Source organism: Xyrauchen texanus, chromosome 20 (genome assembly GCF_025860055.1).
Source record: "Xyrauchen texanus isolate HMW12.3.18 chromosome 20, RBS_HiC_50CHRs, whole genome shotgun sequence".
Taxonomy (NCBI): Eukaryota; Metazoa; Chordata; class Actinopteri; order Cypriniformes; family Catostomidae; genus Xyrauchen; species Xyrauchen texanus.
In genome coordinates, this window is record NC_068295.1 from 34015640 (window position 1) to 34033841 (window position 18202).

At 37.2% G+C, this 18202-nt stretch overlaps 2 protein-coding genes across 3 annotated transcripts in view; one reads left to right on the forward strand and one right to left on the reverse strand.

Annotated features, from left to right (window-relative positions):
• Positions 1-17349, reverse strand: part of LOC127661148 (pleckstrin homology domain-containing family H member 2-like) — a 62937-nt gene extending 45588 nt beyond the window's left edge. The window contains exons 1-2 of one of the 2 annotated variants that reach the window (XM_052151738.1): positions 17205-17349; positions 14242-14364 (exon numbers count right to left, since the gene is read on the reverse strand). In XM_052151738.1, the coding sequence (XP_052007698.1) occupies positions 14242-14346 (105 nt within the window). In that variant the 5' untranslated portion in view covers positions 14347-14364; positions 17205-17349. Of the gene's footprint in view, positions 1-14241; positions 14365-17181 lie in introns of both variants that reach the window. The other variant, XM_052151737.1, reaches the window with a different exon arrangement.
• Positions 17350-18009: 660 nt separating this feature from the next.
• Positions 18010-18202, forward strand: part of thada (THADA armadillo repeat containing) — a 124233-nt gene continuing 124040 nt past the window's right edge. The window contains exon 1 of the mRNA XM_052151733.1: positions 18010-18111. The gene's annotated coding sequence lies outside the window, so the exon portion shown is untranslated. The remainder of the gene's footprint in view (positions 18112-18202) is intronic.

Here is an 18202-nt window from a genome sequence, read left to right on the forward strand (position 1 = left end):
TGCAGAGAATACATTTTATGCAGCATGTTACATCCTTACACAAACAGCCAATATCCCCGCATACTATTCATACACATGGTTAATGTGTAACTACAGGCATATTCATAACACAATCACTACACAGATGCACATACACACTGACAGGAACAGAAACACAAGTACACACCCAGCCCTATCTGTGGCCCAATTTAGGCTGTAAGCCGCCACTGCCCGACCAGTACATATATATATATACGATAGAAAGGAATAAATAGCAGCGTAATTACAGACCTTCCTAACAGCTAACGCAATTAAATTTAGGCCACTTCAGCCACAGGTTGGAATTTTGAACATCTGTTTTTGCCTAAAGTGCACTAGTGAATTTGTCCTGGTGAAGAGATTTGGCATTCAAGGCTTTCTTTTTCCTGAAACAAGCTCAGTAGATGTTCAGGTTACACTTAGTCTCAGCCTCAGCTGACACTTCCACAGTCTCACTGACTGTCTGATGCATGTTGCATTCAAAAATGGCAAAAGCTGTCTGTAACTTTTTCAGGTTCAAGTTTTCCAGGTTAAAGTGGCTTCTTTGGGTGTGTCTTAATCAGTTCCTATGTTGTGAATCAGTATATCGGAACACGAATTCGGGCACTGGCAAGGGTGATCATACACTGAACATTGGGACACTTATGGCTCAAGTACCTGCGACATGATAACAAGCTTGCTCACTTCAGCACAGCTGTTATTAAGCTAAGGGGAAGAGATGGGCCAGTGAGTGATCTAATGAGACCTGCGGTATCTTCTGTCCCAGGGGTCTGGGAGCCTAATGGTAATTACCACCTCCTATTACACTTGGTGTAGCAATACCAACAGAGCGGTCTGTAACAGCATGAAGTCTATTAATCAACACCATCGCTGTATAAATTATACTATATTCACTTTCTTGGAGATATTAAACTTACAGTGATATTATGAATGATAAATTACATTAAATAAAGAAATACAAATATAAATGTGTGTATTTTAAACCTTTTAAAAACTCTAATATTTTAAAGATTGTTTCCCTTTCATTGTCATTATGGATGAAAGACATTACAAACAACATCTCTTTTAAAGAGAAAATAAGGCTTTTCCATCATATATTTACACTTGAGAGACTTCAGAAGCCCTGATGATGTTTCCTTTAAAGGAACATAGTTAGCAACAATGCTCCCTGTTTTTTTTTTGGTGCATTGTGGGATATTTAGGGAGCATATGTTTCAGTGTACTGGAAAGATTTTGTGATTGAGACAGAAATGACCGTCTCCCTGATCAGTGCCCTCACTACAGAACTATTGAGCTGACTGAGACGCACCCATTGAAAGAAGTTCAGAGTTTTGTTTGAGGTGCTTGGTCAGACAGATATTCCTTGAATTCCTTGGGCAATTCTTGACTAGAATAAGCTGTGAACTGGAACAGGCTTTATGCCGATAGTGAAAAGTCTGGCTAAACAAGACGTTTAAAGCCAGTTCATCTATACAATTTGGCAACAGATACATTGTTGGATCAGAGACAAACTTTCCACAATGTAGAAAAAATATGGAAAGCTTGCACATGTAGACTGTTTCTTTTAAACTCAATCAGAATGAACTCCACCTGACCTTAACTATGTAGTTTTTATTTTATTTTTAGCTTTATTTTTTTTTGTGGCTGTGCTTTAAAAGGGATACATTTAGAAACTAACTTTCGAAGAGGGTTGTAGTGCATCATCACCTTAAAGCACCATTTTTTACTGCTATCAAACTACTGCATTCTAAATTCTTTCTTAGTAAAATGATAAGAAGATTACTAATGGAATTTAAAACGTGTACTGTGAGTAATGGTGTTGTTGTTATGCATAATCATGATAGGACTATGATAGTTTTGTGCAATTAAAGGTTAGTCTACCATTATTTGGCCTTTATAGTTATTTAGATGTATTTGTTTGAATATCAGTTACCCATTAAAGGGAACCCCTTAGCATCCATACAATACATGTCTGATCTTTGTTGGTGGCCAAAACCAGCCTAATCATACAGGGCCTTCTTAAAGAAGTATTCTGGGTTCAATACAAGTTAAGCTCAATCAACAGCATTTGTGGCATAATATTGATTACAACAAAAAAATTATTTCGACTCGTTCCTCCTTTTCTTTAAAAAAAAAAGCAAAAATCAAGGTTACAAATGGAAGTGAATAGGGCCTATTTTTGGAAGGACCTAAAGGCAGAAATGTGAAGCTTATAATTTTATAAAAGCACTTACAGTAATTCTTCTGTTAAAACTTGTTTATTATTTGAGCTGTAATGTTGTATAGAGGAGCAATATGTAACATTGTCATCAAGTGTTTAAAATGGTACTGAAGTTCAAATTCAAAATATTGGAGAGGGTTGTCTCCACTGCCCCCTCCTCCTCAGACTCGAAGCTCACACGGGTTGCCAGGTTGAGGACACGCAACAGGAATGAGCAAACGGACTATGGCAAGTGCAGAGCCTTACCCTGTAAGTTGACCAACTAATGTATAAGTTTTAATTTTTTTATTGTTTGAAAATTATAAATCAGCTCAAGAATATTTTCTTCCATGGCTGCAGCACGCTGTATTTGCCCGCTAACTTATTTTAAATCTGGCAACCCTGGGTGTCGAAATACTATTGGGTAATGGACAGTGGGTGGGATCACACAGGCCAAAACACAAACAGAAATTCTGGCACAGAACGGACATTTCAAAGTAGAATATACTGGCTGTAGCATTGTTTTCAGAGAAGCCAGTATTTCAACTTAGCATGTTTCCTAAGTCTCTGATAATATATTATGATAAGTTTATGCTTTATGCTTTAAATTGTCATTTTTACAGATGTTTTATGGTTTGTTGACATTAATGTAATTGACATTACATTGACATTACATTGTCATGCAACAATGTTTTAAAATTGGCTCTAACTTTACAGAGAAAAGGTTATTAAATGATTTTATCACATTAAAATCATGTTCACACATTTTTTATATCTTGTTGCTTTGAAACAGTGAGAATTTTAACGTTTATGGATTGCCCCATTCATTTCCATTGTAAGTGTCTCACTGTAACCTAGATTTTTGCCTTTTTTTTAAAAGGAGGGGCAAGTCAAAATACATTACGCCACAAATGCTGTCGATTGAGCTTAACTTGTATTTACATTTACATTTATGCATTTGGCAGACGCTTTTATCCAAAGCGACTTACAGTGCAATTACTACAGGGACAATCCCCCCGGAGCAACCTGGAGTTACGAGCCTTGCTCAAGGACACAATGGTGGTGGCTGTGGGGATAGAACCAACGACCTTCTGATTAACAGCCCTGTGCTTTAGCCACTACGCCACCCACCATCCCCACGGAATGTATTGAACCCGGAATATTCCTTTAAGACCAATTAGTTACTAATTGTTCAGACAACCCAGCATTCTAACACCAACCTCCACTGTCATCATTGTTCAGCAAATTGACATGTTGGTTACGAAAGCTAATGTACCCTGAAATCAACTTGAGATGCAGGTTTTTAACCTGTGGGAACCAGGAAGTAATTGTGTTTACATAAACAATGCTGAATTCGGAGGGTGCATTTTGGATCTAAAATTATATTTTACCCGACTGCGGAAGGTGGTGCGACGAGAGAGAGGTCGGTTACGGTCAGCTGTCCGTCATGTGTGTGTTTGTGTCTTTTGTTTAAGTTTCTCATGAAACTATTATTTATATTGCCAAGCCGGTTCTCGCCGCCTCCTTGCCCGTTTATATCCCTTTACACTGGTGCCGAGGCCCGGGAAGGAGGAGGGATACGCCGTTGTAGAGTTCTCGCCACTACCATCCACCCCAATGGAGCAGCCGTGGCCATCTGCCGGGGGACGGAGGAGCACGGCCACCTGAAAGTGGAGGAATGGGCGGCAACCACGAGGGGAGAAGGGGCTCCTAACCGATTGCCTGGAGCAGTTAGGGCCGCTGCCAGGGGCAGAGGAGATCCCTTCTGTTCCCCGAGAACTTGGCGGGGCGTTCCATCCGCCAGGGGCTGAGGACTGCTTCAGATCCGCCCGGGGATGTGCGGCTGCCGTCCACACACTGTCGTGTGTGTTTGTGTCTTTTGGTTTATTTCTTCATTAAACTATTATTTATATTGCCAAGCCAGTTCTCGCCTCCTCCTTTCCCTTTTATTCATGTTACAGCATCTAATATGCATTCCTGTTGACTGTGTTAACAAAAAATACAACCAGGTGTATCTGTCTGCGTCCCGCAAGATGACAGGTTCTTCTCATTTCAAAAATTGTGCATCCTCGTTTCCTTTCTTTGTTTCCTTTCCTCATCTCCTAGCTCCACACTCTTAGGAAACAAGGAGAGGATGGAAAGAAAGAAAAAGAGGACGGAGGAATCAAAGCAAGATGTATTTGTTTTTTCTCTCCCAAATACCCGTGGTGGTGTAGTGACTCGCCTCAATCCGGTTGGCGGAGGATGAATCTCAGAAGCCTCCGCTTCGACTCCAGGGGTGGTAGTCAGCGTCAATACTCGCTGAGCTAACAGGCCCCTGCAAGATGTATTTGTAAAATGAAATGTCCTTGCTCACTCAATCATGACCTCAGAGTGTGTTTTTGCACAGCTGCAGTACCTCTGCACACTTGCTGTTATGTTATTAAAACTTTTTTTAATTAATATATTCATAATAAATCAAAATAATTAAAGATGCACTGTTGAACCTAGTGACACTTATGGTTTATTTAAACTGTAAAGGTGAAACTTGAATTAAAACTATTGTACCAGATGTAAAAGGGGAGTTGAATTTACAGTAAGAGTGCGTCATTTGCTACGACCAAAAGTCTTCCCCTTAGGATGCTCCTGTGCTTCCTCACTCAAGGGTCAACGGTAATATTCCTCTGTCCTCGATCCTCACGGTGCAATAAGAGAATTGATACATCTTTGATGATGGCAGACTTTGATCAGGTTTCGGGTCACAGGCTCAAGGATGGAGAAGTAAGAAATTAAGATGCACAATTTAAGAAATGAGAACCACCCAAGGAACACCAATACACGGAACACCCACTTCAAATAACACCACCACCCCTTGGATCACAAAGTGATTACATTGGCCGAAAGAACTTTTAAAATCCTATGCAATCGCTATATGATACATGTTGTCTTATTTATGTAAATATGAAAAAGAAAGACTTTTTAACTATATATCACATTTCATATCATTAAATAGACGATATAAATGGTGAAACAGAGCATTTCACTTTTCTCTTTTTTTCCAGTTAGCTCACAAGCTAACTGGTTAGCCTATTAGCTTAGCATCTTCTTCTCCTCTTCATCTTCATCACGTTTCTTTTCACTGTCACCACCTAGTGGTGTGGTGTTATGATTGTATTTAATTGGACTTTTACATTGTGATATATTTAATTTTTAAAACATTTAATTTTTTAATATATGTGGTTAAAGTTAGATAGAGGGGTAGGGTTATGGTCAGGTTTAGGGATATGAGTAGTTGTAGGGTTGCTGCGGGACTCCAAATAAACACAAAAAACTGTGTATACATTTTAAATTATACACATCTGTTGAAAGAATTTTGACAGTTACTTGAAGGGGGCATAACATGTAGTGGGCGTGCCTTGTAGTAGTATTTCAGGATGCCTGTAGTAGTCTTACAGACAGACCTTTCTCAATATTTCACCCGAACAACACTTCCATTTTTGGTCACTGGGGGGCAGTGGATTGAATTTCGGTAAGCACAGACCTATATCAGCAGCAGAATTTGACCTTCTGTTGCCAAATTCATAGCGTGATCAGTCTGTCATTATTATATCAAAACAAAGCAAAAAAAATAAAAATAAAATAAGATACATTTATAGATACTTCTTGTTTTACACCATGCAAACTCTTTTCATCAACATCTACGATTTCACCCCTACTTCTCCGCCCCATATGGTCCTGGCTACAGTCAGCCTTCCATTCCATGCATTCCATCCTCAGTCTTCTGTGGCCGGCCCGCCCTGCACCCCTCATCCAGCCTCCCTTCATCAGGCCAGCTCACAAAGCTTGTCTGTGTGACACCCCTCACTACACCACAGCTCCAAATTCCCCAGCGTCACCCTGCCTCTGGTCTCACATTCCACTCATCTGTATCCTACACACAAGCGTGCCACAGATGGAAGCCACAGATAAACTTAACAGTGGACTCAATTCTATGAATAACCAGAAAAGGATGAAACTCCAAAGTATGCAGAATTAATCCAGACAATTTTGGTTTGGGCCCTTGGGGGGTGGGGGATGGAATCACAAATATGATCACTGTAATATCTCAACTGTTTCTCCTAGACAGCAATGAGATTAAATGGATAGCTTTAGAGAATTTAGCTTGGGTGTCCTGCTTCACAGCAATAGGAGAAGCACATCAGAGAACCCGATACAGACTCAATGTGCTTTCAGTGTGAGAACATTAGCATTAGCATTATGTGTCTCTGAGGCACCCTTTTAAACTAATCGATGAACAAAATATTCTTGCTATAAAAGTTTAAAAGGGAAAATATGCTATAAACATTGACTAAAGTATTAGTTAGATCGCCATCTGCTTGGAATAAATTGGATTTAAAAACAAGGCATATATCCAACATATGTAATTTTAAAAAGACTCTAAAACAGATTACAATTAATAGTATTACATCAGTTAATTTGTGACTGTTTATAGGTACTGATATTGTCAAATGCTGTATGAGTGTGAATGTGTATATGTGGATAAATGTATACATGCGGTAATGTTATATGAATGTTATATTTATGTATGTTATATTTGTGTATTTTAACTGTACATATGTTTCAGTACTTTTATGGGCCCCAGGAAGACTAGCAACCACATTGTGGAAGCTAATGGGGACCCAAATAAATAAATAAAAATAAAAAAAATTGACAATGGCTTCACGGGCTCCTTCATGAAATTCTTTGAGGATTGCTGACAGTGAAAGTTTGTTACATAATTTCTTAGCATGATGAGTAAATGCTGTCCAATGTCTGTTTGGTTTATTTAAACTACAAAACAGGAAGAAAACTAGAAGAGAATGTTACCTACATTTCTCCACAAAAATGTAGAGAAGATTATAGGGACGCTAATGCATGTCCAGGGACTTTTTCTTTATCAACTTCAAGATTTTACGTTAATATTTATATGAATGTACAAGGGAAAGTGTATATTTTAGGCCCTGTAACTGCTTACCAATTTTTAAAAGCATTTTATAATTCATAATGATATTTTTGCCTTCACTAGTTAATTTTTTATGGTTCTGGGGTGTGACAAAGTATTCCATGTAGTCTCTCAATTCATATGCAGCCATAAAAGATGCATTAATTAAAATGAATTAGCAAAATGCTGTTTAAGTATTGACCTGTTTCATGTTGCATCACTGCGCCGTTTGACTGCGCCGTCATGTTTGTGACCAAAATTCCATATTTCTTCATTGTGCTGTGCGATGCTGTAAAAGCCAGCAAAAATGTTGTTTCTATTTATAAATCATGAAAAGTTAATACTGCAATTTAACTACCAGAGCCAAAAAAGTAGCTTTTATTCAATAAGGTTTTATCTTTCAAGTAAAGTCAAGCAGTGACGAAAGGGGGAGAGCAGGGATAAAACACTTGTGGGTCTTTGCTCATTTATTTAGACATGTCAGTTATCTGTACACATGTCAGTTATATTTATAACATCATCGATACGAATACAATTCAACTGGAAATGCACATGGAAATGGACTATGTAATTCATAACACCCAGACTGTATAAAGGTATGCAATTTAATTTGAACATGTTGTAATAAATAAAAAAGCACTATAATGTCAATATATATATATATATAGTATATATTTAATGTATGTACTAATGTTAGCCAATAAACAACACATCATAAGATCTTGAAGCACCGACTGTATTCACACTGCCAGACTACAATGTAAAGGTATTATTCTTATTCACTAATATGTCTCGGTTGCTTTCTGTGTATTCATGATTTAAAGCAGCTCTTACATTCATACAGATGAGATCATCTCAGACGTTTTGTAATTTTGTGACCAAATCAGAGCAGAATCTGACTGAGAGATGCTTACGGTGATGTACTGGTTGGCGTGTGCACTCGCTGGTCACACATCAGACTCGCCGGCATACAGAGATGAATCGTGGATAAAATATATTTACAAGTCAAATTTGGCAATATTTGTGACTTCAGACCTGTATACTCCTTTCCTGGGAGTTTGCATGGATCAAAAGCATTTTTTGACATTTTTCTTGATATTGTTTTACGGGTGTTTTTCCATTCACCATCATGGACCCTTTTCACACTTTTGCGTTCACGAAACGGAAGTAGTCATAGTTGGGTAAACTATGTTAGTGATCATGAAGAACAGTAATAACCAGTGCCACTAAAGTGTTCCTATTTGCACAAATTCTAAAAGAAAAGGTCTGGATTTGTGTGACCATGCATTTCCACAAGATGCTAAACTTTGTACAAGCTTGGTGGGTCGAGGCAATTAAAGGCAAAGAGGATGACTTTGTTATTAAACAAGGATGCACTTTTGTCTGTGGACAGTATTTTCAAGATGACGACTTAAAGCAGTCTAAAACCTTATTGTTAACAATATTACAGATTTTTTTTATTCAAAGTGTATTCTAACCAAACGTAGGTAGTACACATGTAACATACTGTATATTTGAGGTTATATTACTTACTGTGGTTAGGTTACTTACTGTGCTGACTTCACAGCATCTCTTATAAAACATAAAATTTTCCTAGCTGTTGATTAAAGTCCCTATTTATCCAACTATGACGACTTGCGCTTTGCAAACGTGGAAGTGTGAAAAGGGTCCATCGTTTCCTCCCACTGATGGTCACAAATATGGCAGCTGCGGGGAAAACATGACGTCACTGAAACAGGTCAATGGCAACATGGGTTTGGCTCAATTATGCTCAGATTCAGAGAAAATGAACAACAAAATTCTCACTAAAACTACATTTTTTTGGAAATGGTGTTAGCATAGTTACTGCATTTAGATTTCGTGGGTATAGCATATCCAGGACATATCAACTACCCATATTTGTGTGTTTTTAATCTGCATTTTATATGTTAACTTCCTGTATAGCACACACTGTGTTTACAAACCCAGGCATTTCCTCCCACGGGAGTCTCTGCGATTAAAGGATAGTTTGTTTTGCCACTCTGTTCGTCTATCTTTCTCCTCTTGATTCACTCCCTCTATTTCTCTTTCACTCTCTTATACATTCTTATCCTTCCAATTAGGCTCACTTTGTCACTTTCTCCATCTTGTGTCTTAGTCTTTCCCCTTCCTCTTCTGCTGATAAGCAGTGTCGTGTTCCACAGGACCGATGGCTTCCTCAAACCAGTGTTTCTCAATTGGCCCATCACCCAAAAATGGATGACTGGTCTGTCTTGATAAGGTTGCCGACAGCACAGAGAAACACAATGCTAAATTCAAATAATAAAATGCAATTTAACAATCATGTATATTTATTATAGCAAAATAAATAGGCTTATCAATCTTCAAAAGGTAGGATACAACACTCTGATCTCTTTTGATGTTTTTGCCATCAAATGGCTTTACACTGTAAAAAATAGAATACAGAAGTTAAATTACTGATATTGTCATGTAGTATTATTGATAACTATATAAGTTAGGGCCATCCCATTGTCAGAGGATCACTTACAAAACCTATTACCCTTAACTTATTCACTTTTTTATAACTAAAACAATTGTGACAACATTATTATTCTTTTAAAGATTGTTTAAAAAATATATATATATTTAAACATACACTCTCAAACTGTAGAAACAAAGACATTTAGTTTTGATATTGAACAAATCAATTGCATCCATTTTGCATCATATTTTGTATCCCCTACAAATGTACCGTTACAACATAGTTCAGCCAAAACATTCCATAGTTACTACATGTATTGTTAATACAAAAAAAGAAAAAATAAAGATAAACAAACCTGGTGGGGACTTTTAGTCAGAACAGATTTGATACACAGTGATACCATATGAATTAAACACTTCATAGTATCAGTTATTGCAGTAGCCTACCTATGGTATTTTGGCAGAAAATATTGGTTGCCATGGTAAAAGGTTCATACTTTTGTGAATAATAGTTTACACAGAACATATATGATCAATAAATTAGTGTCAAGCTGACCATTATTCATCAAAACTGAATTGATGTCTTTCTATTTATATATTTTAATTTCTCCCCTTTTCCTCCCAATTTGGAATGCCCAATTCCCAATGCGCTCTAAGTCCTCGTGGTGGCGTAGTGACCCACCTCAATCCGGGTGGCGGAGGACGAATCTCAGTTGACTCCGCGTCTGAGACCGTCAATCCACGCATCTTATCATGTGGCTTGTTGAGCACATTACTGTGGAGACACAGTGCGTGTGGAGGCTTCACGCTATTCTCCGCGGCATCCGTGCACAACTCACCACGTGCCCCACCGAGAGCGACCCACATTATAGTGACCACAAGGAGGTTACCCCATGAGACTCTACCCACCCTAGCCACCGGGCCAATTTGGTTGCTTAGGAGACCTGGCTGGAGTCACTCAGCACACCCTGGATTCGAACTTGCTACTCCAGTGGTGGTAGTCAGCATCTTTACTACCTGAGCTACCCAGGCCCCTGATGTCTTTCTGTTTATTAAGGATTGGACTATGAAAAACTTCATGACGCACAACAGTACAGAGTGTTTGTTTGTAAGCAACTTACTCACTTGTGCCACTTTGATAGACAGTATTCAGATATTTCTGTTTATCTTCACCGCTACATCAATTCTTATCTATTTTCCTTACTTATTAGAATTTTTCATCTTGTTCTGACAGAATTTTTGCGGCTTTCTCCAAGCTGCAGGTGCTACGTGAGGAGATGTTGTCTTATTATGAGCGACTCTAAACTTTGAATTTGCGCACTTAACGCTTTAATGGCGCTCCTTGCTCTTTCTGATACTTTGTCATCTTTCTGTTTGGCAAGTCTGCATGGTAACAGCGGTATGTCGTGATGTTAAGTGCAGTGACCTGTTGGCCGCATCACCTCCACACCTGACAAAGCCTCTGACTCGCTGATATTGCTATTGTTTATCAAATGGTATTGTGAAAAAACAGACGAAAACACGGCAGGCGCAACAGCTTGAAAGAGTGCACTGAACAGAGCACTTAACAATTACTTTTAAGTAATTACACTTATTTCAAAATACGTTGTGACCCAACATCTATGACTCTGCGACCCAACTTGGGATATGACCCATAGTTTAAGAAAGCTCTATTATGTTCAGACTTAAGCTTGTCAAGCATGAAACCAATGAAATTCAAGAGAAATTAAGAAAGCAAACATTCAATACATTTGTATATTGTTGGGCCAATAAAGTACATGGTAATATGAATAAATGTTTGATTTTAAGGAAATTTTTGTTTACTTTTTATGATTATGACTTTTTTGATTCTGTGTTGGGTCGCCACTAAAAATGGCTCCCTGGCACCCAGCAATTTATATCATCCGCTCAACAGACCCAGGACCTGCAGTGACATCAAGAAAGAGGCCCTATGTAAACATTTACTGGCAGCTTTTAATTACTCCACTAAGAAAATGAATCCATGTGTTAGGCAGGGGAGGTATAATGGATTCTGCCACACATCAGTGAGTTCAGACACTGCCCTGTTGCTTATAACAACATGTACTGACGCAGCAATGAGAAAGAATTACAATGAGATTCTTATAGGAAGAAATCATACTCATGGCTCAGCATTATAAGGGGTCAGAGGTCACACTTATTGAGACTCAGGGATGAACAGAGTGTGTTGACCTGTAGAGGAGTCTAATGCTAATTCTTTTGATAATTTCTTAAAGTATAGGTATTATTTGTCTTGATCTTTTGAAATGAAAGAGTTAAATGAATTAAAAAGAAGTACTTCTAACTTTTAAACACCAAAGAAAGGTCAAAAAGAATATTTATTGAAAATAATCTGCAAAAACGTTGTGTTACATTCATTGTATAATCAAACAAATAATAATTGTCTATTAGAAGATAAATGTCACAGCTTGAGCTCTAGATTCAATACAATACACAGAATACAAACTTCAAGGTTTCACAGTGGAGAGTGAAGTAGATTGTAAATAGTTACAAATCTGGAATTAATTATTATTTGTGATTTCATTTTCAGTAATTCTCAGTATCGGTAAAATGCTGGATTGTTTTAGAGGAAAAGAATGTTTATCCTGTATAAATAGCAGAGTTGAGACATCTTCTCCCAAATGCTTCATTATTAATGACTTGCCTTTACTGAACTAAAAATAACTCATAGATGGTAATTATTTCTCATTGTCATGCAATTGACCTATATTAGATCTGTCTTGTTTTGAGGGTTCAGGTGTGTGTGTGTGTGTGTGTGTGTGTGTGTGTGTGTGTGTGTGTGTGTGTGTATTTAAAGAACTAAACTTTTAAAAGTATTCAGCTATATATATATATATATATCTATATATAATATTTTAGTTTATTATTGTTAAAGTTATTACATGTGTAAATGGTGGATTAAATAGAATATTAAGCATGGTCTACTCACCTTATTAATGTAAAAATAATAATACATTAATAAAAGAGCGCTTTTTTCCTCTCTCTCCCCTCATTATTCATAATTTTCAAATATGAATAATGTTATAAAATAAAATGGTTTAAAAATTGCTTATTTTTAAACAGATAATAATAAAATATTATTCCAAACTATTTATGCCAACCTTTGTTTTTTTTAAGAATTTACCCTTTTAATTTCAAATGTATTTATTTATTTATTTTACTGTCTCTGGACGGTTACACCACCTAGCATGAGATCAAATATCAGAATGACTCTGAACTCAGAAATGGAAAACATGTTCATCGTACTGTAGTAGAGGTGTATTCAAGTCATAACTTAAACCCTAACTTAATAGATCCAGACCAAAAATTAGACATAAATGATGTCATGCATTAATTAAAAATTATAGCCCAGAGTGTGACATCATATCCTGTTGTTGCCCATATTCATTGTGGGGTCTGAAGTAATTTTGCATAGTATAGTGTCACTGTTTTTGAATTAATTTCACATACAAAGAGGGAGGCAGAGGCACAGCAGGAAAAATTGTCTATATTGAAATATCCATAAAAAAAACTTTGCCTAACATTAAGCAGAATGTCTCATTCAGTCTCTTTTCCAGATCAGCCTTTGAATTAATGTCAAAGTCCAAATAAAAAGACTAAAAAGCAAAGTTAACAGTATTGCTCAAGTTTGTATTACTCTATGAATACACACTACACTATTAATACAACTTTCCAGAGTATTAAGAAAGAACATTATCACAACACTGTAAAGTTGACTACCCAAAACCTAAACTTGACCTCTCCCCAAGCCCAGGCCATTTTAAGCACCAGAACACATCTCATATCTGTAATTAAAAGAAGATCCCAGAATGCAGCAGTCTGGAGCCAGCCAGCTCTCCCTTGAGACAGGCTAAAGAAATAGGCCATGGCACGCATGTACACACACACACACACACACACACGTTGTGTTTCCATGTTTTATGGGGACTTTCCATAGACATAATGGTTTTTATACTGTACAAACTTTATATTCTATCCCCTAAACCTAACCCTACCCCTAAACCTAACCCTCACAGAAAACTTTCTGCATTTTTACATTTTCAAAAAACATAATTTAGTATGATTTATAAGCTGTTTTCCTCATGGGGACCGACAAAATGTCCCCACAAGGTCAAAATTTTCGGGTTTTACTATCCTTATGGGGACATTTGGTCCCCACAAAGTGATAAATACACGCTCACACACACACACACACACACACACACACACACACACACACACACACACACACACACACACACACACCATTTCATGGAAATGAAAACCAAACATGGAAATAAGCAAATACTTTAACAGGTAGCTTCTTTGCCTTTCCTAGAACCCCCTCTATTGAATATTTGACTGATATAAATACAGATAGGCATTAGAGGGGCGCTGTTTTTTGGTCGGTTCAGCATAACGCGGCAACTTATTTTGGCATAACTTCTTGGTTCTCCCGATGGCCAGCCCCAAAGTGCATCGGCACACCGGGAAAATAACCGGTATGCCAGATTACCCGTTCAGCCCTGAGCTACAGTGTAAAAGGCAGCTGGGAAAGGGCACTTTATATGACAGTGAGACTGACCTTATCTGCCGTGAGCTCCCGGATCACACTCATCTGTCCCCGGAATTTGAAGAGCAGGGCCTCGAGGGCCATATACTTCTCCTTCCATCCATCACCCTCTGCCATGCCTTCACCCCTCAGGCTCTGCCACGACACACACACACACACACACACACACACATGTTGTGTTTCCATGTTTTATGGGGACTTTCCATAGACATAATGGTTTTTATACTGTACAAACTTTATATTCTATCCCCTAAACCTAACCCTACCCCTAAACCTAACCCTCACAGAAAACTTTCTGCATTTTTACATTTTCAAAAAACATAATTTAGTATGATTTATAAGCTGTTTTCCTCATGGGGACCGACAAAATGTCCCCACAAGGTCAAAAATTTCGGGTTTTACTATCCTTATGGGGACATTTGGTCCCCACAAAGTGATAAATACACGCACACACACACACACACACACACACACACACACACACACACACAGCATGAGACTGAAGCAGAAAGACATTCAGAAACTGAACATGAGGAAAACATGCACACAAACTAACAGAGAGACTAGTCCAACATGGAGTGCTGTGTATGATGAGCACTTCAAAACTTACAAAAACATCACTGACAACTCATAACCAGAAAGGTAAATGTTACTTTAGAAAATAGTAGGTAGGAGACAAAATGTTAGGCTATGGAATGTATATTGTCCACAATGTGGAAAATTGTCTTTAGCTTTACAACAATTAAAGGAATAGTTCATCCATAAATAAATAAAAAATCTGTCTGAATTTATTCACCCACATGGCATTTCACACCCTTACTTTCTTATGCAGAACACACATTGAGATGTTAAAATGAATGCAGAAGTCCTTTATTTCAATACAAAAGCTGTTGATAGCGACTCACTTTAAAGTTTTAAAAAGTGTCATAAAAGTAGTCCATGTGACTCCTGCATCATATTCCAAGCCTTCTGAAGGTGAGAGACGACACTGAATTTAAGTGAAAATAGTGACATCCATTGTGATTTTTTTAAGCATTAAAATAAATCACTATCAACTGCCATTGAGTCCACGCTATTCATTTAAGGGATAGTTCAACCAAAAATGAAAATTCTCTCATCATTTACTCACCCCCATCCCAGATATGTATGACATTCTTCTGATTTATAGGGAACTTTCACACTACCACTTATGGTGCGCTTGTACTCACGTTGATGATGGAATCGGACTGCTGTTCGGACCCAAATAATATAATGTGAACAGAGACCAGCGGGAGCAGGGGGAGAAAGCAGGAAAGTATTAATTTAGTATTGGACTTAAATATTGATCTGTTTCTCACCCATACCTATCATATCACTTCTGAAAATATGGATTTAACCACTGGAGTCACATGGATTACTATTATTCTGCCTTTGTGTGCTTTTTGGAGCTTCAAACTTCTGATCACCATTCACTTGCATTGTATGGACCTACAGAGTTGAGATATTCTTCTACAAATCTTCATTTGTGTTCAGCAGAATAAATAAAGTCATACACATCTGGGATGGCATGAGGGTGAGTAAATGATGAGAGAATTTTCATTTTGAGAGGATAAGAAAAATAACCAGTGATGTGTAAAGCTTTCTGGGGTTGCTTTGTTTGCTTCTGCTAGCTACTGTATATGAACAGCTTTAGACAATTTAGCTTTATTTTTAATTTTTTTACAGGCAGGATTCCATACCACATATCCATTACTGAGAAGCCAAAGACAACTTTCAGCGTTGCAGACAATTAAGTTTGAAATGAACAGCAGATTCAGTCTGTCTTCAAAAGACAGAGAAGTGGTTGTGGAAAACTGTTTTGGCTCCGCAGAATGGCTGATGTGTTTAAGGGCTGGCCATGGCCCTGGACAATCTGACCAACACTGTAAAAGCAAAGCTTTCCTAGACTTCACCGATTGTAAGAATTTGAATTATGACAAACATATGTCAACTGATGTTAAGCAGGAGACACACGTTTTACTTTCTATAACTTTTTAATAAGATCTCATGCATTGGCATGGACACAAGAGAGTGCAAACATGTGTTGAGCTCAATTAAGCTTTTGAAGTAAATAAAACTGAGGGTTGGAGTCACAACCAACTTGAATGAAAACAACATGTTTTAAAGAGCAACTGACTCATAATGAGGGAAAGTTCAGGATATGACGATAACAAAATCACTGTGCACATATGGTAGATTAGAAATCGAATTGAATGTAAAATGATAGAAACCGAATTGCTGAAACACTTCATAAAAGACAAAACAAATCAGCATTAAAAAAAGGAAATAATTGTTTAGTAGAAGGCCTCCACAAGTTACATAATAGTGCAATACTGTGCTTTACTGAATATATATATATATATATATATATATATATATATATATATATATATATATATATATATATATATATATATATATATATATATTATATTATTTTATTTTATTTTTTACAGAAATAGGAAACAGTTTACATACAGAGGAGGGTTGTTCATACAAAGAATAAATTAATATTGAAAAATATGTGTCTCTTTATGTTTTGTTTTAGCAAAATGACAAATAATTTTTGTCATTTAATATTTTTATCTCATTTATAAATCAAAGGTTTCATGAAAGAATAATGATATCATATATTCGGGGTGTATCAAGACAATGTTAATGAATATAATACAAAAATAGCCCATGTTTACTTGTAAAGTTCAGACATATTAAATCGAGCAATAATTTATTTCATACAGAACAATTGTATTATTCAATATATTTTAATAAACTTTTTTCAAAAATGACTAAAAGTATAAATTCACACATTCACAAGAAATATATGTACCTTAGAATTTTTTTTTTTTTTTTTTTTTATCTTAATACAAAAAAGGCAAACCCAAGTGATAATCGTCCCTGTTATAGACAAACACTTTATAATGAATTTCTATTTACCTCTCTTTCACTGACTTCCTTACCCGCCAATCAATGTTATAATGCTGCAGATTCCTCTGGTTTCACACCATAATAAAAAATAATAGTCCGCGTTGACAGAGTAGTTATTTCCCTAATTACCTAATTATAATATAAAAAGAAAGCGTTCTGCCAGCTCAAAGTTTTCTCTCCAGCATCACGGTCTGTTCTAGTGGGCGGGATCAGGGGCGTGTCTTTAACGAGCTGGTGCAATCAGAGATTTTTAGCACGTCAGTCCACTGTCGGCTACGTTTGGAACGCTCGCGGGAGGTTATTTCCAGTCAAGCCGGTGCAGCTCTTATCTACTTGAATGAGAAAGACCAACATTTCGGTTTTCAAGATTACAATAAAATAACATATTTCAAATCAACAATAAAATCGGACAATACTGGTATCAAACATTTTGATTATTTACCTCATATTTCGCTAAAAAACGCAATTTTTCCGGCTTGTATAGCTAATGCGCAGGCGCGTTCTAGAGTTGATTGACAGGTACTATCTGTATCTAAAAGGTGATTGGCTCTTTTGACTGTAAGGCGGGACTTCCTTTCTACAACTGGAAAATGGGCTCTCAGAGCTCCTTGTATGAGCGTTCCAATTTCTCCCATTCATTTGAATAGAAGTGGACCATCTCTGCTAAATATTCTCTGGTACAATCAAACCATTGTAGGTGTGGTTAAGATGTTTTTGGAGGAAGGTTTTGTCGTGAATGTTTGACTTCACTGTTGACCAATCAGACATAAGAAACAGCTTGCTTTAGCCGGCTGTGCCCAATCAACATTGTATTGGGCGGTCTTTAATCACGACTCCGGAATTGACGTGTCACACGTGTGTGTTGTGTTGCTTTGTGGAGCCACGGTGTAGCCTACATGTAGCATTGAGCATTTTAACCGGTGTCTGCTTTATTTCAAGGTATGGCGATATGCTTTCATGTTGCGTAATGTATTTAATGAATAGTAAGAAAAGGGGTATCAGTTTAAAAGTGAATGTGAGCTTAAATGTT